The sequence below is a fragment of the Parasteatoda tepidariorum genome, chromosome 6 (genome assembly GCF_982258835.1).
Source record: "Parasteatoda tepidariorum strain Cologne lab strain chromosome 6, Ptep-v5.0, whole genome shotgun sequence".
NCBI classification, from domain to species: Eukaryota; Metazoa; Arthropoda; class Arachnida; order Araneae; family Theridiidae; genus Parasteatoda; species Parasteatoda tepidariorum.
Window position 1 is genome coordinate 66,983,214 of NC_141760.1, and position 27,189 is coordinate 67,010,402.

The 27,189-nt window shown below is 28.5% G+C and overlaps 2 protein-coding genes across 2 annotated transcripts in view; one reads left to right on the forward strand and one right to left on the reverse strand.

Moving 5' to 3' along the window:
- LOC107448442 (nucleolar pre-ribosomal-associated protein 1) overlaps positions 1-22,478 on the reverse strand; it is a 60,725-nt gene extending 38,247 nt beyond the window's left edge. The window contains exons 1-12 of the mRNA XM_016063624.3: positions 22,215-22,478; positions 21,894-22,039; positions 18,644-18,931; positions 16,869-16,965; positions 12,555-12,637; positions 12,065-12,223; positions 10,190-10,311; positions 3,311-3,506; positions 2,243-2,380; positions 873-1,034; positions 697-784; positions 328-560 (exon numbers count right to left, since the gene is read on the reverse strand). Coding sequence (XP_015919110.1) covers positions 328-560; positions 697-784; positions 873-1,034; positions 2,243-2,380; positions 3,311-3,506; positions 10,190-10,311; positions 12,065-12,223; positions 12,555-12,637; positions 16,869-16,965; positions 18,644-18,931; positions 21,894-22,039; positions 22,215-22,281 — 1,779 coding nt within the window. The 5' untranslated portion in view covers positions 22,282-22,478. The remainder of the gene's footprint in view (positions 1-327; positions 561-696; positions 785-872; positions 1,035-2,242; positions 2,381-3,310; positions 3,507-10,189; positions 10,312-12,064; positions 12,224-12,554; positions 12,638-16,868; positions 16,966-18,643; positions 18,932-21,893; positions 22,040-22,214) is intronic.
- Positions 22,479-22,570: 92 nt separating this feature from the next.
- Positions 22,571-24,486, forward strand: mdlc (RING finger protein mdlc). Its single transcript, XM_016063626.4, has one exon. It carries the CDS (start codon positions 22,689-22,691, stop codon positions 23,601-23,603), a length of 915 nt encoding a protein of 304 aa, XP_015919112.1. The 5' UTR covers positions 22,571-22,688; the 3' UTR covers positions 23,604-24,486.
- The last annotated feature ends 2,703 nt before the right edge of the window (positions 24,487-27,189 follow it).

The window sequence follows — 27,189 nt, forward strand, 5'->3', positions numbered from 1 at the left end:
ATAAAAAGAATATTACACAACAAAGGTCAAATTACAGGACATAATAAACACACTTCAAAAAATAAGGATACATTTTAAATGTACTTTAAATTTATTCCCTCATAAAAGAACAGAATTTTTCTCAACTTCGAAAGGAAGTACATTTCAAGCAATCATGTTTGTATACTAATTTTAATTTAAATGCTTAATAAAAATACAGATTTGTATATTTCATTAACAATTTAAAATAATTGTTCATTTTTCATATTTGAAATTAAAAGCAATGTTATAAAATATACAATTTAATAGACCTTAATTTTGTACAACATAAATGCAGAAAAATATTACCTCTTTTGCTAAGAGAATAGTTCCTTGCTGTTGAGTAGCTATAAGATCTACAAGTTCTATGCGAACAAGCAAAAGTTCCTTTTTTGTCAAAGACTCAAACTTTTGCAAAGAGTGTAGCATTTGAAGAAAATTAAAACTGTGATTATTTTGTGAATTTTGGTATATTTCTTGAAAAACTTTCATTACTTTTAGTACAGCAAATAACTGTTCGAAGCAACTTGGCGAAGGAAAGCCTATAATAAAATGCATTGTCTAAGTGATTTAATTATTAGTTAGTAAAACACATAAAATTATTTTACAAAATTAATACAATTTTAAAATAGTTGGTAGCTTCTGAAGAAACTTTTAAAAACAAAAGAGAAATCTTACCACTTAAAGCTTCATCTTTCAACCAAATATTTTCTCCAGATACGATTTTATTCCAAAAACTTTCTAGTCCTCTTGTTATAGGTAAGTTCTAGAATTTGATGATTTCAAACATGAAATTAATTAAGTAGGAAAGTAAGACCAAAAATTGAATTCTTAAGTAATGAAAAATATCTTACTCGCAATGCTAATGGTAAAAATGCTTTTCGAAATGCAGCTAATTCAGATGGATCATATAAGTCTGAAGTTGGATGCTCACAGAAATCTAGCACAGATTTTATTTGCTCCAAAAGGCTTGATAAGTAATTACTAACATAGTACCCTAATACTGGATGACCAAGCTGAAAAAGAATGAACAACTCTTGAACTATTCACTTCCTTTTTTGATAAGGTTAAGCTAAATAAGGTTTAGATTAGGGTTAGGTAAAGTTAAATAAGGTTCTTTTCAAGAGCAATATTTTTTTCAACTATTTTGTTAATTTCTTAACTTTGAAAGTAACATCTGATGCAATGACAAAGTAAAACTTTTTAACACTTTAAACACGAATAATGTGTAAAAATTGAGTTGCTTGCATATACGTAGAGATGAAGAACAAAATTTCAGTAGGGAATACAGTAGGGAACCGATTATCCGGATCGATTGGGACCGTCGCTATTCCGGATAACTGATTTTTCCGGTTTTCTGAATCGCTACAAAATGCCGTTTTTTTTTACTGTTAAACCCAACTAAAAAAAAAAATATTTGGAAATAATCTTAAAAAGAAGAAAAACGATGAAGTAATACACTAATGATTATTTCCAAAATGATGGTAAGGTAAACATCTTTCAAAAAAGAAAGAAAAATCTTAAAATCTTATGAGGAAAAAAAAAATTTTTTTTTTTAAATGGCGGGAAAATTTATCGAATTTTGTTCCGGTTTTTTGGTTTTCCGATTTCCGGATAACGGGTTCTGTACTGTAGTAAAGATTTCTAAAGGGATTTCTGAATTATTAAAAAAAATAATAATAATCATTTATTAAAGAGCAACTTTTGCAAAATTTACACCTTTATTAAAACTTTCTATTAATTTAAACATTGAAAACCTTTTTTAATTCCTTTGTATTTGTCATCTTTACTCCATTGTATGTAGCAATAAATTTGAATAATGAGAGTAATTAACAAAGCTTATTTCAATGCAAAAAATGTCCCAGAAAAAAATTGCAAGACTGGACAGAAAATGTACCTGTATTCATTAACAAGAAAACAATCAAACACAGAAAATACTAAAAATAGTCACTATTAACATTAACCATTTGCTTATGGCTGGCACATGTGATGACACAACATGGTACACAGCAAGCAAAGGGTTATTGTAACATTGCGCTGAAGGGAGAGTAGCAACAATGTTTTTAATGTTCTTTGTAGCTTTTACATTCAAAGTAACAATTATTTTTTGAACAGTTTTATTTTGCCTACCTAGTGAACATATATTGAGAGCAAGCAAAAAATAAATAAAATTAGAAATTCAATAAAGAAATAAAAGAATTATTATACATAAACAAAAACTTACTATGAATGTCTCTTCTATAGTTGAAATACTTAGAAGACCAGGTAAACAAAATGTTTTGGAGATTGAAGTCAATGTGGGCATAGGAAATTTAGTTCCTGATTTAAATAAATATGAAGTTACATCAAGGGACCTGATTGCCTAGAGTAACGGACATAGTGATTAAAATATTATTTATAACATAAAATAAATTAAAATATTTCTTGTCTCAGTTATATATAAATTTTTTACCAAGATTTTAGGTAACCATGAAATAATTACATGTTCAACACAAAATAAAAACTTATCGTTTTTAGTTTTACCTTATTATATTAAAAATAAACATTACAATTTAGAATTTTTAAATTTATTATAAGGAATCTGAAACATTGTAATAATAAATATAAAACTGAAAAAATCAGAAAATAAAATTCACTGACTTTCACCATTTTTGAAATTGAAAAACAAATTTAAACCACATTTTTAATACACAACTTTCTATTATAAAAGTATAGTTTTTGAATAGAAAATGTTTATCAAATATTAAATTCAGGAAGAAAAAAAACTAAACAAAGACTCTCTATTATATTAAATGTGTATAGTAATACTTTGCACAAAAAAAAATGGAGTATAATAATTATCTTAGCTGATTTTTTTTAAAAAAAATAAGAATTTAATTCCACTCTAAATTTAGAACTGAAAAACTAAATTAAATACAGTAAATTTAATTTTAATGCTTTATCCTTACCAGCATAGTGTTGATGAAATTTACGATATATTCAACTAACAATCATTTTGTAGTAATAATTATAACACACATTGGAAGTACTTATGGCTGATTCCATGTTCAGTGCTGTTTCTAACAAATAAAGACACTCATAAGATAATCAATATTTTTGAATCTTATTGAAGTTCAAAAATTAACTCTTCCAAGAAAAAGTTAGTTTGCAAAATAATAATACTGAATTAGACTGATTCTGATCCAAAATGACAAATGATACTGTAATATGAATATTGCTATTAAAATGTAAACAGTAAAAAAATGCCTAAAACAGAAAATATTTATCTTTTCAAGAAAAATGATATACATACTTTCTCAAAAAACTCAATTGCTTTCACCCACAAAACAGAGATTCTTGGTGCAAAACTATCTTTTAGAAGTGGGAGAAAAAACTTGACTTGATCAGGACAAGCTTTAAGAACAGATATCACAAACTCTGAAGATAACTCATCAGCAAAAGGTTTGGTAAAACATTTTAAAATGTTTGTAATGACAGAATTAAAATTTCTGAAATTCATACAGAAAAACAATGAAATATTTAAAAAGCAATACTAATTATAAATACACTTATAACATTTTATACACACAAGTAGCAGAGCCTAAACTATTAAAAATTCACTTGTTGTAACTTAATCCAATTTTTTTTTGATGATTCAGTATTACTAAATCGAGCAACTATTACTTTTAAATTAACTTATAATCCATAACACTAAATAATGTAAGAGTAAAAAAATAAATTTAACAGGGTTCCCATTCTATGATGAGATTGAAATTCAAGGACTTTCCAGGACTTTTCAAGGACCTCAACAAAATTTTCAAGGACCTTAATCTAAGACCAATTTTAAAAATTATTCTCTTCTATTTTACTAGAAGCAACAATGCTTGTTGTGGCAATAATTAATTTCAAATATAATACCTAAATGCTTTGCCTATATAGAGAGAAGAGAGTATATGTATTATGTACTAAAATTTATATTTTTTTAAAAACAACCCTACTGGTTTTACATATTAATTCACAAAATCATTTTCAGCACAATCTATAACTAATGGTAATGAGGTGTTAATGGTGAAATCCTTTAATCCTGTGTATTTCCATGTGAAGGCTGCATGAAAGACAGAGCTAAATCTTAGGTATTCCATATTCCATGACTATACCATAAGCCTCCTCCTCTCCTCTATTAAACATCGTTTCTGAAATTATTCATCCATAATATACACAACCTTCTCTAAATGTGATGCAGCAACAATTCTTTCTGAAAATAAAAATTAGAAGGAACATATCCCATTTTCACCTTGTTTAAAAGCATTATTCGTTATGTGTAGAGCCCGGATTTTGATGACCTAAAAAATCTCAATTAATGCCCTTAAAAAGTGCAAAAAATGCCCTTACAAACTGCAAAAAATGCCCTTACAAACTGCAAAAAATGCCCTTAAAATGCGAAAATTGCGCTAAAAATGCCTTATGACATGACTTAAATATTGAACTAAAACAATGCTTTACTCTTTAAAATTATTATGAGTCGTTTCAAAAAATATAAAGCAATGCAATACTTGTTCTACGTTCATTAAAGTTTGAAAAATATGTTTTATATCCAAAAATAACAAAAAAAAGGAAAATATGTTGAGTCCAAAACATTTTCATTTTGTATAGAAACTTAAATGAATATAACAACTTCCATCTCATAATATTACTAAATATCAGAATTACAATGGATTATTAAATTTTCTTTAATATTTTGAAACGTAAACGAGCGTCTCTTGTCCGAAAGCAAATTTTTATACCAGGAGAAACTTCTTTCAACGTCTACTGATGTTATTGGTGCGTACTTGAAAAGGACAGTCACACTTACTGACAATTCTTCTTCAATTTGAAAAGATGTTGTTTCACCTTTTAATATCCTAGAGATTTTCTTCATTGCTTGGAAGCCAGTGTAATAATAAAAAATTATAAAAAATAGCAAAAATTAGAAAAAATTAACAAAAAATTTAAAAAATGCTTTAAAATGCAAAATACGCCCCAAAATTTAAAGAAAATGCCCTATAAATCTCAAAAAAATGCTCTAAAGGACAAAAAATGTCCAAAAATGCAAATGTCATCAAAATCCGGGCCTTAGTTATGTGTAATCCACAACTGCCAATGAATATGACCTGGTGGGAATATTTCTCTTTTAATTCACACTGAAGCTTCTAATAGAATTTTCAATTGACATAGGGTCTATCCATGGATAATTGAAGTATTTTAGAGAGCTTTTAACCATCATCCATGCATTTGTAAAAAGAGGACAAAATATTTTCTGCAGTTCCATGACCCATAAATTGGGAGGTAAGATACTTAGTGCAAACTTTATTATCAATTCCTTACCATAATGTCCATCTGCTTAGATTGTAGAGACTGATTTAACGTCTGATCAAAGAATACAGTGTAGCAATCAACATTCTTCAGCTCATTTATAAGAATCCCTTTGAAGTATAGTGCCAATCCAAAGGAGCTCAAATACGCTCACTTTGTGGCACTACAAAAAAATTGTCTCGCTATACAGCTATCAGCAAACATTTTGGAGAACAATTTACTAATCCCCTCACAGGAGTTACATGAATAATTACTAGTGATGCACTTCAGACTCCAGAGAATTTCAGCATCAAGCACATTCCTTTTGACCAGATAAGAAGACAATGTTACCTCGGCCACTAAAGTTTCTGTTTCACATGGGGCACACAATGTTGAAGGAGTATTTACACCAGATGAATTAGATGTTCATGTCTTTGGAAAAAGAGAACTCAGGGCATGAGACTGCTTTTTTGTTTTACCTTTCTTTGATGTGTGATTTCAGAGCAGATTCTTCCATTTTCGCGATATCGATCTCCTTCATGCATAATCGGCACTTGGCTCTGAACTTCTTTTCGGGCATCGATAAAATCCATTCTTTATAAGCTTGATTATCCATCCATTGGGGATTAAAATAGCACTTCCCAGGCATAACTAGTCTAAACTACATAACACAAATACGAAGCCGTGCCTTTGCGAATACGCTTTACAATAAAGTTTTGAAATGACGCAAACGTAAGGACAAGTGCGGATGGTAAAACGGCAAATTTATTGAAAACTACAAGGTACATATTGTTACAAAATTTGAGAGTATTCCAGTTTCGATAAGAAAAAAGATCTAAGCATATGCGACAGAAGATGAAGTGGAGTCTCGCCCCGAATGCATTAATTGTCTGCTGTGCTCCGCGCGCTTGGCAGACGCCAAGACGCTAGGCCCGGTTAGAAACGCATACTTGCCAACTTAAAAAAACTGCCATCAGTAAAACTTTTTTTACGAAAAATTTAAGACCATTCGAATTATTTAATAAGTAACAATACACCACAAATGAATAATAAATATATTAATTATAGAATCTATCACATGATTGAATGTTGATGAAGTGAGAACCAAATTTTCAGTAAATTTTTTAATTGCACTTGTTAGAAAATGTACCGAAATATCTAATCAACCAATCATTTATCATCTCAAATTCTATTACAATTATTTCAAATTCTATTACAATGATGCTACTTTTTTAAAAAATGTTATATGCAAAATAAAATAGTTCTTTAAGTTTCTAAAGTTAAATAGTTAATAAGTTAAATAGTTTCTTAATAAATCAACAGCAAAAGAGGATGCTGAATTTAAAGAAGCTGAAGTAGCCTTCTTTGCTTTAATTAAAAAATCTTTTTCAAACACTTGTTCGTGACAGATTTTAGAAAATTTGGTTTTTAATATAAGCAGGCTTTCTAAAGTTTTATTAGACATAATTGTTCGCGATTCAGTACGGTTCTTTCTAACCAAACTAAAAATTCTCTCACTTTCTGAATTTGAATGTGGTATGAGAAGAATTGACAATACAATGTTTCCAAATTTTTCATACTAAAAAATGTCATCCGCACCTTTCATTTGACTTATCATTAACCACTGCACATCAATTGATCTATCTGAAACAGTTATTTCACTCAAATCTTCCAACTGAAGTTGGCAAAACTGTTTCTGCAGTTCATCCATTGCTGTAAGCTTGGTTTCATTACTTTTTGTTTTTAAAAGGAAGGGAAACAAATTTACAAAATATCTCACGCTTTCAAAACTGGAGTTTTCAATTTTATTTAAGTCAGCAACTTCAGCATGTTTGAGTACTTGATCATTTAAAGGGAATTTCTTAATAATATATTCACAGGCAGTTATGAAATATTTGATAACAGCTGAATAAAACAATGTTTTCTTTCTTCCGAAGAATTTGAAATTAAGTCCATTGCTGCGTTGCCTATAACTAAATCTTGCTAATCTTTATGGTTGAAAGAAGAATGAAAATTGACGCATGTTAACTCTTTTCCTTTAACCTCAGAAGGTTTAATAAACTTGGAAAAAAGTTCTTTTAACAGATCCAAAAGAAGAGCTCCTAATCGATGAATTTTTGGGGAAGATGACTGCAAAATCACATTTACCTTTTCAAATGTAGGGATAACATTTAAAAGAAATAAACTAAAGCACTTATTTAAATCTGAAGACAAATACATAAAAATTTTCTCTTCTTTGGATAAAGTTGAATAATCTTTTTTAGCTTTATGTCTTTTAACCATATTCACACTTTCTTGTTGTGAACTTTTCCTTTTTTTTTTTATCATTAGTTGGGTCCTGTTTATGTGTCATAGGCTGTTTTATTATAGCACAAGTCTTAGTTTCCACTTTAGGCTTATCCTTCAATTTATCTACTGTGTTGCTTTCCGTATCAACTACTTTTGGTATTTTGAAAAATGACAAAGTAGATGATACAGACACACTGGAAGTAGAAACTTCAGCTCTAAAATAGCTCATAAGTGGATCCCACTGATTAACCAAGCGTGTAAGACTTCTCCCTAACGATAACCAGCGAGTTGACACATGTTTAAGCACTTTTTGTGCTTCTTTACCATACTTTTCCTGAAATTTCTTAAGAGAGTCCTTACAATTAACGCTCCTTTTTAAGTGGTAAGAAATATCTACCAAAACTTCATCTATCCTAACGGGAAAAGTTGCAGCAGCTTTTCCAGAGGCAAGGTGTATTAAATGGCAGCAGCATCAAATTGATATTATGTGCTCATTTTCCTTCTCTAAAAATGAAATCACACCATTTTTCTTTCCCTGCATAACAGAAGCATTATCTGCACTGAATGCTATACAATTTCTAAAAGGAATGTTATATTTAGCAAACACATTTAAAAGAAGGGAGCTTATATTTTCACCTGCGGAGTTTCCTTACAAATTTGGGATTGCCAATAAAGTACTTTCAATGCGTTTAAGATCCACGTTAAAATAACTCACCACAACTGGGTTCAACTTATAATCAGCTTCGTGACTACCATCACATGCTGCAGTAAATGCTTGTTCTTGCAAATATTTAATAATTTCTGAAGTTCGATCTATAGCCATTTCATGGACAAGGGATGCAGTTTTGGTTTTAGCACATCCGTAACGTTTCGCAATTTCACTTTTCGGAAACATCTTTCGAAAAAGCGGACCCACATGACTGTCGGCATTTAGCGGAACATTATGCTCAACTAAAAAAGAGGTAAACAATAACTCAGCACTTTACAAATGGTTTTACTCTAGCTCCGTAGCAGCTGATAATCGCGGAATTTTGCCGATGCGCTAATCGTGCAACGCTAAAAACGGGGGATCCGTATAAATTTCAGGTTAATCCGTAGGCCTGCAAAATTAGACGTAAATCCGTACATTTTACGGATAATCCGTAAAAGTTGGCAAGTATGGAAACGGTGGCGTTAAAAACCACGTGAGAGAGCTCGGGAACAAAACAGAAAGATCCGTGGGTGTTTTATAAAAAGGGCCGTCGGCAGTATTGGACAAATTCAAGGACCTATCAAGTTTTTCAAGGACCTAAGATGTTTTTCAAGCACTTTCAAGGACCTAAATTTAGCAAAAAAAATTCAAGGACTTTCAAGGACTCTCAAGGACCGTGGGAACCCTGTTTAAGTTAGTTTTTTTTAACTCCATTATCAGCAATTAAGGATGCATCAAATATTTAGTTTCTATCAATACACAGTCAGCTCTATGAGAGTTTATCTATGAAATAGTCCTATTATTCTGATTTATACATCTTATATTAATCTAAGGTTCACATATTTTATCAATATAGTTGTTAATTCTTACTTTTGCATCAATTTAATTCAATTCCTACTATTTATTTATTTTATTTAAATGAAAATTTTATAAATAAATAAGGAAGTTGAATATCTTGACACCGAATAATTTTACTTTTCTTATTTACACGTCAAACAATTCAATAAAAGTAAATAAGTGGACTAATGCAAAAATGAGAAAGAGAAGCTACAGAGAATTTTGGATTAAGTATGCAATGATGATTTCCACTCTCATGAAAAATCAACAGATTAATTGATCCAAATATTATATTATAAACATAGTTAATAAAACTTTTAACACAAGCCAAAATCAAAAAATAATTTTAAAATTTTTCTTTTTTATTGATTTCAGATTTACTCTAAATCGAAAATATTTTATCACTGAAGAACTTATAATGTTCAATGCTTTATAGAAATTGGAATAGGCTGACACTTGCAGTTGGTGATTTTTTGACAAAAGCATCTTGACAAGCGCTGCACATTTTTGTAAGACAAGTGGTAAAAAAGAAAAATAAATTTCCATGAAAGTTTATTGAATTGATAAAAAAAAACTTACTAATGCTGTTAAAACAATTAGATATAAAACTTTTAAAATTTAATCATATTTCTCTTGAAAACATATACATATATTAAATTAAAAAACTCAAATTAAAAAATAAATAAAATATGCAGAAAGTAATTAACTATGTATTTCACGTAAAACAAATTGAATTCTAAAATGATGTTAAGAAAGTAATTAGCTACCTATATCGCATAAAACTAATTGAACTCTAAAACGATGTTTTATGTGATATAGTTAGTTAATTACTTTCTATATGGTCTGTTTTTGTAAACAAAAGCATTCAAAATATAAAAGGACTTCTATAAAAGACTCAATAAATACATGCAACCAGAACAATCTAATGCTTTCAAAACAATTAAACATCCAAAACTTCAAAAACATATGAACTTCCATAAATTCCAAAACTAAAAAAATAAGATATTTCAATAAGATTTCAACAGCTGAGATTTATTCCATTACCTTCCAGATGATCCTAATGAAGGATCTCGAAATATTATTCCGTATTTAACTGAAGAGCACAAAGAAAGCATAAATTGATGAGCACATAATTGAACTTCTTTAGCCTCTTCATCTCCTACTTCCTATAATAAAATGAAATTTGACAAACTAAATATATATGTGCAGTAATTTGGGGAGCAAAGGAGGAAAAAAGACAATAATTAACTTAACAAATTTAATAAGGAAGGAAAATAATTATAACAGCAACATTGATAGTGCAGAACTCCCTATATGAAGCATTACAGAACAAAGACTGACTGCTATAATTAGATAGTTTAAGGAAAAGAATAAAGTTCATTTAATATTCGGATTATTCCCGAATTAAAATTACTACATACATATAGATATATATTTACACACACATACATATATAACACAATAAAGAAACAAACAAGAATAAAAAAAAGAGAGATTAACAAAGAAAATTAAGAAAACTAATAAAAAGTTTTATTTACTGTGCATAAGCTGCAAGTACATAGAACTCATAAAATAAGTTAAAAATACAAAGAAAACATGGAAAAAATATATAAATTTTTTAAAGAAAATAAAAAATTTGAATAAAAATATTTACAGAAAATAATAAAAAAAAATATTAAATAAAAAACCAGAAAACAACATATGATCAATAATAAACAAATAAATAACAATTTTTTTTAAAAACAAAAGTAGAGCACATTGAGCAAAGAATACAAAATAAAACAAATCAAGCAAAAAATAGGAAATAGAAATTCAAGAAAATAGAGAATAAAACACAACTTATATACAAAGCAAGTAGCAAATTCAAATATACTTCCACTTACCAGCATCTTACAAAAATGATTTAAAATATTTTCGTAACAAGATTGTCGGGTCACAAAATAGGAAAAATAGAAGCATAAATAGAGAGTGGAATCATTTTATGGCACATTTTTACTGAAATACAGATTTTACGTGTTTGATTTGTTTGATAATTATAAACTAAAAATTTTAGTTTGATTTTAGAGTTAATTATAAAAATTTTAGCCATGGATTTAAATATAGTAAAAATATAAATTTAATTAGCAAATAATTTTACAAATTTATTAATAATTACATACAATTAACTCAATGAATTTATAAAGAATTCAATTACATTAGTTGAATATTCATTGTTCGTTTTCGCTAGATAAACATTACTACTAATTCTTTTAATTCTATTTATTTGATTAAAAATGTTATTTAAAAAAGTGTTTTTAGAAACATTAGAATTCCATGTAATTAGTTTAGATTAAAGTTAAAATTACTTCTTTTATTGTATAAGTCATCAATGCAGATATTTTCTTCGGTTTTAATACTTAAATCCAAAAAACTGAGATATATTATTATATGAATAATATTATTGAGTTGTCATTTCCAAGTTATTGATTTGTCAAAACTTAGTAATTCTTAAAATGCAATAGATCAGATCAAATAATATTTTTTTGCGAAAAGTGGTCACAAACAGTTTTCCCTTTGATCTTCAATTATTGTTTCAAAATGTATCAAAAATTTCAAAATTGAAGATTATTTCATGGTTTAGGAACAGTGCAAAAATTTTTTGTATCAACTTTATTCCTAATTATGAAATAAAGTGACATAATGTGTAAGTAAAAATATAGTGCAATAGCACAAATGCTAATAGAATCTAAATGTTAAACTGTAGATAATATTTATTAATAAAAATGTCTTCTCTTAATGCAGATCTTTAAAAACAATAAGAGACATTTATGGTATAAAAATAAAGAAAAGTGCAAGAGATAAAGAATTAGCAAACTATAAATCAGGAAAAAACATACAAAATAAATTATGAAAGTCTGAACGACTTTGAATAATACGTACATAACACAGAGGTTTTGCATCTTCTCCTAATTTACGCTTCATAAACTTTTTCTTTTTCAAAGGGCCTCTCCAAGAATACAATTCAATCACAAATTTTAAAGAATGTTCGTTGAACAGACGAAGCTTACAAGTTTTTGGAATATCAATATTTTCAACAATCTGAATACATATAAATAAAAACATCATTTAATAATAATAATTAAAAAAATTTAATAGCAGTATTTAATATCAGTTGAAAAATATTGGAACAGCTTAGTTTAATCATAATCGCATGCATGAACAATATATTTCTGACAAATAAACAACTATTCAGTACATGGTAACTTCTAAAACTATAATACACACTGATATTTTTGTAGTTATTCAGCACAGGATCATCAAAAGACACATTACACGAAATTTTTTAGATTCTTAAAAACAATTTTACAAGAAAACATTTTCTTTCAATATCAGAGTAAACGCAGAAGGGAAATAAATAATATTTTCATACTTTAGAACGAAAGGTATTCAAAACAAGAGTTATTGTTGATGCATGATCAGTTAGCAGTCCTGGAAATACATTATTTAAAAGACCTAGAAAGAGGTTAAAAAACAACTATCAATTACCTTTTTTTCACAATTATAAGTCATATCTTTTTACTAATATTAGTCAGCATTGAAATAAAAAGCAATTACAGGGATAAGATTTTCAAAAAATCTGAAATTCTATGTGAATTATATGAGAGTAACAATTGTAACTTTCACAACTTGGTATAATAAACAATTAATAGTTTACTTAATTATGTAAAAAGTACATAAAAGGGGAAAAAATGAGGTTTAATTATAAAATAAATTACAAAAAAAAGTTTTTTTAATAAAATTATTGCTTCATATTGAACTCAAGTAAAATAAAAGTACGTACCCCATCAGTATATATCATGGGATGCCTCATTTAGCGTAGTATGTATCACTAAGATTAATATGTGTATATGCTTGTAACTTATTTTACAACATATAGGTTGTCAGGGTTCATGCTCTACTATAAAAATAAAATTCAAGTACTTTTCAAGGACTTTTTAAGACTTATTATAAAATTCTCAAGGACTTAAATTTTAGTTAAAGATAGACTAAAATTTAACATTTTAAACTAAAATGTTTTGACGATAAATGTTAGTCGATAATAGCAGTACTGAAAAATAAGACTTCCATTGCTCTCTCTTGATTTTGGAAAGTGATCTAAGTAAAAAAAAAACAAGGGTGATTGGCATCAAGTCGAGAATAAAATTCATGATGCATAAAAACGTCAGGTTTGAATTTTGCATTAAGGCTTATTTTAAGCTAGGTATACAACCTCTGAATAAGCAAAGATTCGTTCAGAAGACGGGGTAGGGGGGAATGTTCTATATAATACTGTGATATCAATTAGATATTTAAAAACAACTCTGCCGGGAGACTTTTATTTAATATTTAAAGTGGCAGAAGCATTTAGACAGTGAAATTTAAATTGTTCTTAAATATAATTTTGAAATTTCGACCACTTTTCTATTTAAGAAAATTAATCAATTATTGGATGTTGCGGCTTAACTATCATTTTAAATTTATTACCAGTCAACCATTTTAAATTGAAACAGTTGCCAACTTTCACCTCAATACCTTCTGATAGATTCTTAGTAACAATTTTGGTCACTTTGACTTTTTTAATTAACCACTCATACTTGAATTAACTTTTTTTCAGTAGCATCGATCATTTGCACTTGACATGGTCACGTGAATATGAACTGCAACAAGTAGTTTTCAAATTGAGTATAAATACGAAAATCGATGTTTGATATTACAACATCGATGTTTGATATCGCAAAATGCGCGAATACGAATAGCGACATTGGATTTTAAACTCGCGGAAAAACTAATTGCGCTAAAAAACCGCTTAAGTACAAATCGCGATATTAGATTTTTGAATTGCTTTAATGGGAATTGCGAGTGCGATTTTTGAATCACGCGAAAACGAATTGCAACAGCAGGCATTAAAGTGGACAAAAATAAAAAAAGCTGAACCTTTACAACGCAGGTCACTAGGAGGAGGGGGGGTGCTCTATATGATACTGAGATTTATAAAAGCAACTTTTAATTATGCTGGGAGATTTTTATTCAATATTTAAAGTGGCAGAAGCATTTAGACAGTTAACTTTAAATTTTTCTTAAATATAATTTTAAAATTTCGACCACTAATATATTTAAAAAAATTAAGCAATTATAGGAAGGCGCAACTATTAAATTACTTACTAATGAAAAATATATCACATCTTTACAGTAACTAATTCAAGAGAAAGCTTACTTCTACTTCTTTCAAGAATCGCGATATTGGGTTTTAAAATCGTGTGAATATGAATCTTGATATTCGATTTTAAAATCGCATGAATATGAATCGCGATTTTGGATTTCAAAATCGCGTGAATATGAATCACGAAATTGGATTTTAAAATCGCGTGAATATGAATCGCGATTTTGGATTTTAAAATTTCGTGAATGTGAATCATGCTATTGGATTTTAAAACCGCGTGAATATGAATCGTGCAGTTGGATTTTAAAAACCCGAAAATACAAATCACGATATTAGATTTTAAAATCGCGTGAATATGAATCACGATATTGGATTTTAAAATCGCGTGAATATGAATCGCGATTTTGGATTTTAAAAATGCGTGAATATGAATCACGATATTGGATTTTAAAATCGCGTGAATATGAATCGCGATTTTGGATTTTAAAAACACGAAAATACAAATCACGATATTGGATTTTAAAATCACGTGAATACCAATAATGATATTGGATTTTAAAATCGCGTGAATATGAATCGCGTTTTTGGATTTTAAAATCGCGTGAATATGAATCGCGATTTTGGATTTTAAAATCCCGTGAATATGAATCGAGCTGTTGGATTTTAAAAACACGAAAATACAAATTGCGATATTGAACTTTTAAATCGCGTAAATAAGAATCACGATACATAATTTTTAGATCACGTGAATACGAATCGCAGTAATTTTTAAATAGCGTACAAATACGAAAAACGATATCTGATATTACAACTGCGTGATAACGAATCGCAAAATTGGATTTAAAAATGCGTGAATACGAATCGCGATGTTGGATTTTAAACTCACAAGAATACAAATCGCGACATTGGGTTTTAAAAACGCTTAAATACAAATCGCGATATTGGATTTTGAAATTGAGTGAATAGGAATTGCTAGTACGATTTTTAAATCGCGTAAAAAAATTGCAACACGTAAGTTTTAAATCAGTTAAATACAAAAATCGATGATTGATATTAAAATCGTTTGATTAAAAATCGCGATTTTGGCAAATTCCGGTGCAGTTCCTAATATTCCAAAAATCAGCCAAAAAAAAAAAAAAAAAAAACATCGGCGCTCGAAACGCTTAGACTCTTTTCCACTCTATAGCAGAAGTCGCGGTAATCCGACTATCGCTCGGGCGGCTTGGGTTTCTCCAATAGGACTTCCCAAAAATTTTAGTTTTTGGAACACGGTCGGAAATTTTCAAAATTGGGGAAAAAAAGCGGATTTCCGCTTTTTCGCGGAAGTCTTTCATCCCTGCAACACATAATTTTTAAATAAGTCTAATACGAAGATCGATGATTGATATTAAAATCGCCTGAATAAGTATCGAGATTTTGTCAGAATTTGGCGCAGTTCCCAATATTTAAAATTTCTAAAATCAGCCAAACTTACATAAAATCCTAAAATCAAACAGTATGTGTCATCATCTGAAAGACGGGGAAGTCATTCTCTCACACTTACGCGCGTCAAAAGTTAAACATAGAAATACTGGAAATAGGGCTGTTTTCCTGAGTTTTCGATACTTTTCAAGGTCATTTCGAATTTTTCAAGGATTTAATATCATTTTCAAGTACTTCTAGGGGCCCTTGAAAATCAAAATGAAATTCAAGTACTTTTCAAGGCTTTTTCAAGGCCGCGGGAACCCTGGTTGTATATTTGGCTTATTACCTATATTAAACCACCATATTAATTTTAGCAGTAAAAGACAAAAGTGCAAGATAATTAACAGCTGCTTGATAAATATAAATTTTTATTTTTATTTCCAAAAATTAATGTTAAATAATGACTGAAGCAACCATTTTTAAGTCAATTGCTTAACAAACAATAATTTAAATTTAAAAATGCTTTTGATAATATTTTATATAAAAAAAAATACTTAAAATTCAAAAATAAAAAAAAATTATGAGCAAATTACTTTTTTTAGTAAAAAAATAAAACAATGTTATATTTGAAACAGATGATAAAATGTAAATATAGCTAATGAGTAATCTTGAAAATGTTATTACTAAACTTTGAAAACAAAACACTTAATAAAGCACCACCAGACATCACATCACTCAACCATGGCCAAGCACCAACCCCTGTATCTTTTAATAGCCTGGTAGGAAAACTCTTTTACTACGTAAAACTTTAAACCTGGTCAGACGGAGTAAACAGAATCTGAGCAGATACCCTTTTCTCCAAATCTCTACACAACAATCAATGAGAGGACTTTTAGACATGACACATGTAACATGCATCTTGCCGCATATACACGCCACTTGTTTTTGTCAAGATTGAACTCACTAGCCCCTATACTACTACCAGTAATGCAAATGATGCCTTAACCGATTGCGCCACCGGAGCACTAAATGAGGCACCTCATGAAAGAGCGATAACATAACAACAATAAACTTTTTGAAATATAAAACAGAAACTTTTGCTTTAAAAAGAAGCTATTTATAAAAAATTTCCATGCATACCTTTAACTTCCACAATTTGACGAATTACATTATTATCACAGATAGTGATAACCAAAACTAATAAATTCAAAAAAGCACTTCTAACATCTTCTTCAGCCTGAAAAGCAAATAAAGAAGCTTTAAACAACAGAACAAAGAATTTTTTATATAACTTCAAACAAAAAAAACTAAATATAACTAATTATGAGCCGCCAACTAAATATGAGCCACAATAGCCTGTTCCTTTATACAAATAGACTGAAATAGCAGTAACGGAATATTACAGTTATTTAGCAAAATATTGGCTTTTAAATTACATACTGAAAAATAAGACAAATATAACAAAAATTTCTTAAACAATGACAAAAATCATATGATTTATGATTGACATTTGATTATGACCAGGTATTTGCGAAGTAAAATACTTGCTTAACAAGTCATTTTTAAAAAAAAATAAATACATAAATAAAAGTTCAATAGAAGATTTAGTGATGTACAAACTAGATTAAAATGGGAAAATCAGAATAAGAAACAATGATTAACATTATGAGATCTAGAAATTTGTTATAATAATGAAAAAGAGGAAAAAACATGAAAATAATGTACTAACACAATTAACGACAAAATTCAAATTAACTATAATATTTCTGGTCTATTTTTATTGATTGAACAATGAAATAGAATTTTACATTAGTTTATTGCACTTTAAATATCTAATTTTGAAAAGAAAAACTTTTTTAATAAATTTATAAATACTATAAAATAAAATTGTAAGAAAAATATAAAATGCTTTGATGGGGCTTTCATCAGCCTCTAAATTTAAGTGGTTTTTTAAAACAAAAAATAAAAGATTTTCCTATTAAATTAGGAGAAACGGTACTTACTAGTATTTAACAATCTCCTAAAAAAACCAGTAGAATTTAACAGCCATGGAAATATGATTGCAAAATACAATTTAGAGGAAAGCAATCAATTCCATACGAAATGGCACATTTCTATTTCTCACAGATGTTATATAAAACAGTGGTCTTTTCATAGAAAAATAAAACTAAAAATAGAAAATATTAAAAACAGATATAAAGAAAAATAGATATTTGAGCGATTTTGCACTCTCACATAGTATTCCACATGTTCATATATGTAAGTTCTGTCAGAGTTCGCATTTATGCACTATAGCCGTTTTTTTTTTTTTTTTTACTTAAATTGTAAAAGTTGGTCTTTTTAAAAGAAAAGTACAGAAATGGTGGTACACAAAGGTGAAAGCTCAATTTAAAATACTGAAACATTATATATTTTTCTTTCATTCCCATTAACAAATAAAATATGCAACACTTTTCATATACCTAAAGAAGAATGTAAGGAAAAGTGTGATTCACGCCGCAGGATGATTTGCTAGAACAACCGTGGCTAATTGAAAGAAAAACATTTCATAGCTATTTTTGCGCATTGAACTTGATTTCTTTTTCCCAATTTTGATTTCTTTTTGTATTATTGCACAGAGACGATATGAATTCCCCCTTCATTGACCGTAACCTACATTTATGAACATATGGTTGTGGAACACTAACATATGAAAGTGAAAAATTTGTCTATTAACCCAATTGAAGTTTTATTGCCAAAAAGTAATCATGACAAAGCAGGTTTAGAATAAGTTCTATACAACTATAAATTAAAATTTAAATGTGTTCTGACTTAGTTTATGTGCCTTATATACCACCGAAACAATTCATTATCAAATCAAACACAAGTGTAAATATAGCTAACATAATAAAAAAGAAGTAAAAATAAATACTTACTCTAGTATTTGTGTTGAATAGTAAATGCGTAAAATTGACATGACTGAAATCTAATTTGGCGACTACTTGAGTAGCTACTTGTTTGCTTAATGCAACCATTGAAGCTAAAAGATGTAAAGCTAACCTTGCTTGTGCAGGACGCTTTTGAGGTCTTAAATATTGAAATATGAGTCGCATACCATGCAGTAACACATCTTTTACGATTTTAGTTCCAGCTGCTTCATGTACATGTAAGTCGCCTGCCACTCGAATAAGAATGTGGCACATAGCTTTCAAAACCACACCAACCTATATTAATATTAAAAAACAAAGTCATATAAGAGAAAAAATGCACAAATCACACTTTAGAATCATTAAGTTTTAGATGTAGTAATTAAGCAAGATTTATTCAAAGATATTTAAGAATGGCAAATTGAGTACAACTAGGATAGTTCAATCTTTTAAACAAATTTTAAAGAATTTTTAATCAAAACTTTGAATTTAAAATTCCATGAGCAATTTTTAAATTGTGGGGAAACAAAGTGTAATTTGAGATTTTTAAATTGTGTGAGAATGATTCACTATGTGCTATTTGTGATCTTTCTAAGAGCTTAGAATCACTTGTATGACTTGTTAGAATGCTAAGTGCAATTTGTAAATTACTTCAATATGAATAGCGAAAAATCTGTAAAATTTAAAAAACATGAAGCAATCGTAAATTGCAATAAATCACCAAATAAATCAAATGTGAATCATAAAGTAGTATTTGTCGACCACTTTAAAGCCAATCATGATGTTTATTTTTAAATGGCTTTACTACACATTTACTCATTAAAGAGTGACAAAAAAATACCATCGTCATAAAAAGGAAAAATGGAACTTTATAAGGAAAAAACAGAATTTAAAATTTTTTAAAAAAACACTAGAATTTTTATATTTTATGAAAATGCCATCACTTTTGTAAATTTTTAAAAAGAATCAGCAAAATTTAAGAATTTCTGTGGGTGCACCCACACCCAGCATGCATCTACATTATCTAACTCTGCTAATAAATGAAAAGTTATAAATAATAGTAACTTAATACATAAACAAGCAAAACTATTCCAAAAACTATATAGAAGTCCCAAAGCTAAAAGTGCTCAAATTATGGAATAGACATAGCCCCTGATAAGCAATTTATGTTAGGTGCAGAACAATTTGATCTACTTTTATACAAGGACAACTTAATAGCAAGTCTCAATGAAAATTTAATAGGCTGTTAATAAATTTTATTTCATCTGTAGAGACAGTTATACATAACTTTTACTAATTAAGAATGTTTTTAGAAGTACAGTAGAAGGCCTACATAATGTAATTGTATAAGCAGCACTTCTCCATAAACCAAATTAGCTTTGCTGGTGTAAATAATAAAATTTGCAGTAAAGAAATCTCTGATAGAACTTTTAACTTTTTAAATTATTTGCTAAGATGTCATAAGCTAAATGTCATAAGCTGAACAAACTAAAATTGGTTAATTTGTTTGTTTCTACTTCAAACACTGCAAGAAATTAGTCTTTTTTTTTTTTTTTTGTAAATAATAAATATTTAAAAGAACATTTTGTATTTTTAAGTATTTGTATCTAAAAATTATTTTAGAGCATTTTACTGTTGATCTCTTCCAGACTAAAATTGCCATATTTAGTAAGGTAAAGTTAAAGATCAGTGAAATGATCTATATAATACAAAATTCCATAAAACAAAACTTTAAGTTTCATTGTGGATAGACATTTTATAGATATTTTACTGTATTCCCATAAATTGAAGGCATTACTCTGCATAATAAAATTATTTGTCATAAATAATAGTTATTAGTAAGAATTGATTGTTAAACACTTTTAAAAATATCACTTTTATCTTTAAACATTAGACATGGTTCAACTACTGTGAATAAAAGCATGGTTTCTTCAATGTTCAATTACTTTGTAGCCAGTGTTTTCATTATGGGAGAGAATTTCTCACCCTTTCTCAAAAACAGGGTGAGATTTAAAAAAGCTAAGTGAGATTTCTAAAAATTAAAAAAAACATGAATAGACTTGGAAAAAAATTATTTCTTAAATTATAATACATTTTTAACATCTTCTAATTGAATATTTTTGCTGCATCATCATATGGAAAATGTTCTATATCTACTTTTCCTATATTCTATATCTTAAATGCTCTACATCTAAAAATTAAAAAAACATGAATAGACTTGGAAAAAAAATTATTTCTTTAATTATAATACATTTTTAACATCTTCTAATTGAATATTTTTGCTGTATCATCATATGGAAAATGTTCTATATCCACTTTTTCATCAGCTATAATATTTATTTGGCTGAAAAATATCCGTATTTGTTTTGACCGTTTCTACCGACATTTGTTTCCTTTTCATTTGTCCGTTATGGAGTAGAAGATGTCGCTTTAACAAGGTATTTGTCCATCTTACATAAAAATGTAAACGTCTTACATGAAGAAACCTTACCTATGGTGAACATGTGGTTGCAGAGAAAGGTGAGTGGTGTTCTGCTGTTCGCACCGGTTTTGAACTATACTCGAAAATAGGGAAGCTAGATAACAAGGACCGATGTTCAAAATAATGAAAGATCAAGGAAGAACAGTGAAAAGGATTTTATTCAAAATGGCAAAAGACGAAATTTTTTCCAAAAATTCGCGCATTTTGAAATTGATTAATGGAGTGCACGAACTTCTCACGTTAAAAATTTTTTATTGCGAGAGAAGAACAAAAATATGCGAGATTCTCGCGCTGTAGTGAAAACACTGGTAGCATTACAAAAAACTAGTAAAGTAACTGGAGAGATTTCCGTATCATGATCTGTGGCAGAATAATCGCCTATTCTTGGAAACTTCCGGACACTGTCCCAGGAGAAACTAAAAATAACATCACAGAACGGAACTCGAAAGTTTTAACTTGTAACAACCCCCAGGCAAACATATACATGCTTTTTTTCTTCTTCTTTTTTTAAAGTTCACAAATTTAAAATCTATTTGGCACCTTAGCGATTGTAGCTGGCGTGACAGACCACGATACCGAAATATCCCCAAGTAACTTACGAATACATAATTCATTGCACTTTAGATACCTACTTCTAGATTTGATAACCGTTATGCATCAAACCTTAAGCTTCTGAAAAACTTATAACAAAACTCTTAACTTTATACGAGAAAAATCACTGAAAATATGTAATACAATATTAAATTGAAATTTAAGACACTGATTATTTGAACTTACATTTTGAGAATCTGCATTTGCTAATTCTTTCACAAAAGGCAGTAATTCATCACAACTATTAGAGAACTGTAAATATTCTTTGACAATGTCATAATTTGATTTACTTTCATTAAATTCTTCAGCAAAGCTTACAAATTTATGCAAATCTGGAAAAAACAAGATTAGTAACTAAACTTAAAGATTATAATATAAAAACAGTAGATTTATAAGAATCATCATTTAAGTAACTTGCTATAGAATAATATACGAGGTTTAATTTACATAGAGAAATAAAAGTAATTTTATACAGAATTAGAAGAAGTATAGAAGAAAATTACATACACTTATAGGAGTTATCGTTTTTTATAAATGCATTATAAAGGAATTCAGCATTGATCTTTTCCTCCATCGTGTTCTTGTATTTCGCTAACCAAAACAAATACACGTGAAATACAGTAAATAGTTTTTCCAGAATTAAAAACTCAAGGATTCAATGCGCAATCGCATCGAACTCGTTGAGATGATTTTTACTCTAATTTTCGTTCCCAGAAATGCTAAACTGAAAAAACTTTTTAATCTCAGTGTAAACAGTTTGCTTTGTGTCATAAGAGTATGAGATCAAGCAGTTGTGCTTGTAATCTTTTTACCAATCTTAATTGTTGGCATAATAAACTATGTAAGCGACAAGCTGCTCATTTACACATCGTAAAGTTGCATCATTTTGTGCATCATTCAGATGAAAATAAATAAATATTTTATGATCGTTTTATCATTCTACAATCTAAATATTTCATATCCTCAAAGTTTGTTCTAAATATGGAAGGTGTTGTTTTCAAAAAATCATTCAAACGAAACATACGAAAAAGAAAAATAAGCGGGAGTGATGCATCAAGTAGTGAAGATGAAACTAGAGTTTTACAAAAAGAAAAAAAGTCCAATTTTAGTAATCCCATGATTCAAAGTACAAACAAAAGCAAAAAGAAAACTCGGGACATTGTGGTAGACGACAACGATGATGAACCTGCTTTGGTAGCGTATAAATCCGACAAGACAAGTGCTCGAGTTGGCCCATCAGATATGGGTGCTACATCATATAATCAAGTTGAGACTGAGAAAGACAGAGATGCTCAAGCAATATTCGAGAAAGCACAAAAAATTAATGACGAGCTCAAAGACAAAGCTGATGATAAAGTATATAGAGGTATTAACAATTATGCTCAATATAGCAAAATAAAAGATACTGCACAGGGTAATGCATCTAGTGGTATGGTCAGAAAAGGACCCATACGAGCACCTGATAATATCAGATCTACAGTTAGATGGGATTACCAACCTGACATTTGTAAAGATTATAAAGAAACTGGTTTTTGTGGCTTTGGTGACAGTTGTAAGTTTTTGCATGACCGTTCAGATCATAAACATGGTTGGCAACTAGAATTAGAAATGGCAAACAATACCTATGGGGCTGAAGATGATACAAAATATGAAATAAGTTCTGATGAAGATGATTTGCCTTTCAAGTGTTTCATTTGTCGCAGTTCTTTTGTTGAACCTGTTGTAACTAAATGCCAACATTACTTTTGTGAGAAGTGCGCTCTAGAGCAGTACAAAAAAAGTTCCAGATGTTATGTTTGTGGTACGCAAACTTCTGGTTTTTTCAAACCAGCTAAAGAATTGAAAGCTAAATTAGCAGCTAGGGAGGCAAAAGATTCTCCTGAAAATAGTGACTGATTATTGTTTTTTATTTTATTTTAAATTTTATTAGTAGTTGTAGTACTTTGTTTCGTGAGCCATTAAACAGATTACTAATCAAGATATTTTCATATTAGCACCTGTTCAAGCCAACTACTTTCAAAAGCGTCGAAGGATCTTTAGTTTTTAAATTAAAATTCTTTGAACTATCTTCTTTTCTTTTTTTTAGTTTTTTGCATCCATTGTCTGGTTGTGACAAAGTTTGGCTGGATTTAGTCTGGGGGGGGGTGTGCTCAGGACTGCTGAGGGTCCAACTAAAATGTCTTAAAACTATTTTGGAGTTTATAATTTATTAATTTTTTAAAAAAAAAAAACTTGCGGAGAATTTTTATGTCTATAATGTTATGTTTATTTTTGTGTTTTGAGGAAGGGGCCAGCTGTAGATTTTGTTCTCGGGGTCCTTAAAACCTTTGTTCAGAATTGAATACTAATTAATAAATTTCCCCCTCTAAGTTATTAATGATGCTAGTGAGGCTTAATTAACTGTAGTAAATTGTACTATTCATATTCTAATAATTGGTACCTAATAAACAAATATAGGTACTGAGGTAATATTTTTCTGGGCTTCCTGAAACAGAGCAGTTGGTACTTTATTAGCATTTATTTGTTGTAATTTTTATGTTCTAGAAAGCATGTTCTTTACCAAAGTTAAAAGTTTACCTCATACTGTGTTTAAAAACACAGAAATGTTTTTTATTTATGGCTTGTATCTTTTGTAAGAATTAGTTATATATTCTCCATGTATATTGTTATAAGATACGTCTCACTGTCAAAGGTTGTACAAAACACTATGCATAAGTATTTAATTTAAAGTGTATAGTTAAAAACAAAAAAATAAAAATAATAAATCTCATTGTTTAAATCTATTGTGTCGTTATTTATTAAAAACTTAGCGTTTTAGCTATCAAGGCCTAAAATAAGAGGAATGAATGAAAGTTTATTGTCCTTTTTGGTAATTATTGTTTTCTGTAAACAAATATGCATTTTAAAACAAGATTTAAAATATGTGGTTTTTATGTCTGGTTTTAAATTATTGTGTGTTTGCTAGCAAAATATGGTCTTACATACCTGCCAAGTCTCTCGTTTTTTAACGAAAACTCTTGTATTTTACGACAATCTCTGGTTTATACGTATATTCTCAAATTTCTCCATATTTATTGAAAAAAATCTGTTGTTCTCTTAATTTCTTCGTAATTTAAAAAAAAAATTTGGATGATAAAATATCTGCTGATGGTAAAGTACTTCTCTTATTCCTATGTAGATAGTGCTATTGCCAGTACTGCAGTATGTTGAGTATTTATAGTTTAAGTAGTTACAAATAATGGTTTTAAAAAAATCTTCTTTAGATTAAGACTTATATACATATTTTTCACTTCGCTAAATGTAAGTGCTTATATTATTTCCAATTTTGACTTACATGGCTTATGATGTATCAAAAATTTAAGTAAAAGAATACAAAATATTTAATTCTATAATAACAGAACTTTCCTTGTAAAAAACGTGCAAAGCAGCAGTATTTTCAAAAGAAAGAATAATTGAATCAATAAAGAAAAAAGAAAACAATGGAAATAAAAATATGGCCACCGAAGCCGACGTCTTCAGGGGTTATCAGCTCCGGAAGCCATAGAACAAAACTTTTTCTATTGAGAGAGCCAGACAAATGTCAGAATTTGCTTCCTCAGTACCCCGAAGGTTTTGCAAAAGTCCAGAAAGAAATACATAAAATCAAATCAGAAGAGAAATTTCAAACAAAATCTTGAGAATATAATACAAAAAGGAAAATACAAAAACTCACAGTAAACTGGTCAAACAGCAATTTCATGAAACTAACTAATTGTGAAAGAAACATTTGATCAGGGTTGGGTTTTTGCCGTCAAAAACTGGCTTTTAAAATGACAGTGGTAAAAACCGTCAAAAACCTACTGTTTTCTTTAATTTATGGCATATAGCGGACAATATATTATTTTCACTTAATTGCCTTTATAAATGAGTGTTGTAAATGATTGCTATTGATTTTGCAACTATATACATGTATTCTTATAGAAGGATATACATTCATACAGAAATATTGTAATATACTTATTGAAAATAGTGATACTTAACTTTTATCATTATAGCTTGATTTGCAAAGGATTTAAAATTTTGCACTTCTTAATAGTTAGAAATAAACGAACAAACAAAAAAACTTGGAACTATTAATAAATTCAAGAACTAAAAAGAAGAATTTAAAATTTGGCATTTCTTAAATATTAGAAATAAGCTAAACAAAACATTCACTTTTTTCATTTCATTTTTTCTAATTTTATTGCCCAAAAATGAATTAATTTTAAATCATAAGCAGTTAAACTCAAACTAAAATACAGTTTTATCGAAACTATGGGTTTTTGACATGACAGTAAAAACCGTCATGTGTCAAAAACTTGCCAACCCTGCATTTGATATAAAAGAAAACACCTTCTATTAAAATGCGCAGTAGGAAGAAAAAAAGAATAGGAAAGGTAAAGATTGCGTAACAGATTAATATAATGCTTAACTGGGGCTGCTCAGTCGAGACTTTAATTTCGCCCTGTTAAAAGAAATAATGAACTAATATTCCTCAATCATTTTCCTAATCAAAAATTTAACATTACAATAATTATAAGGAAAATCATTATTTCTCAAAAAATTATTCACAGCCTCTTGAAAACATTTTTTTAACTCTAAACAATTGAGAAAAAACTAAATTTTTGAAAATTTTATTGCTCAAATTAGTATTAAAGTTACAGAAAAAAATAAACTTTAAATTTAAAAGCCTCTCGTTTATCAAAAACACCAATTTTAATTATTTAATCAACAATATCAATTTTAAAATCTAAATATTCAACATTTAAGCAATTCTAATTAGTTTTTTTTCAAAACCAAATTTTTTTTAAGCTAAATTTCTTGAGTTTAATGATTTTACATATATTGATGATTTGATTTGGTTTAAAAAAAAAAAACATTTTATTTTTAGTATTTATTCTAAAGATTTGGTTTAAAAAAAAAAACATTTTATTTTTAGTATTTATCCTAAAGATTTGGTTTAAAAAAAAACTGAGTCAAGCCATAATGCCAAGAGGAGAAACTCAATAATATGAATAAAGTAACTGTCGTTGTAGTTTTATTAATTATGCGTACAAATTTTTAAAATTAAATAAATGTTGTTACATTGAACTCATAATTTTATTTCTTTTATATGTATAGTTTCATTAGGCAGTCAATTCGGGTGTATAAAATTTTGAAATTAAATAAATGGTGTTACAATGGTGTTAATCTTTGAATTTTATTTCTACATTTATAAGTACAGTTTTATTTTTTTCATTAGACAGCCAATTCATCATATCTCTATAAACTTTAACACGCCTCAAAAGACAAAGGAATTGATAAGTTATTAAATTATTTCTGATTTGGGAAAAAAAGATAATTAGTGTAATGTTATTGCTAACAGAAAATCCTGAAAATAGTTAAAAAACTTGCGATAAATTTTGAATAAAAAAAGTACAAGTCTAATTAATTGTATTCTCATTCTCGTTTTAATTTAGAATTG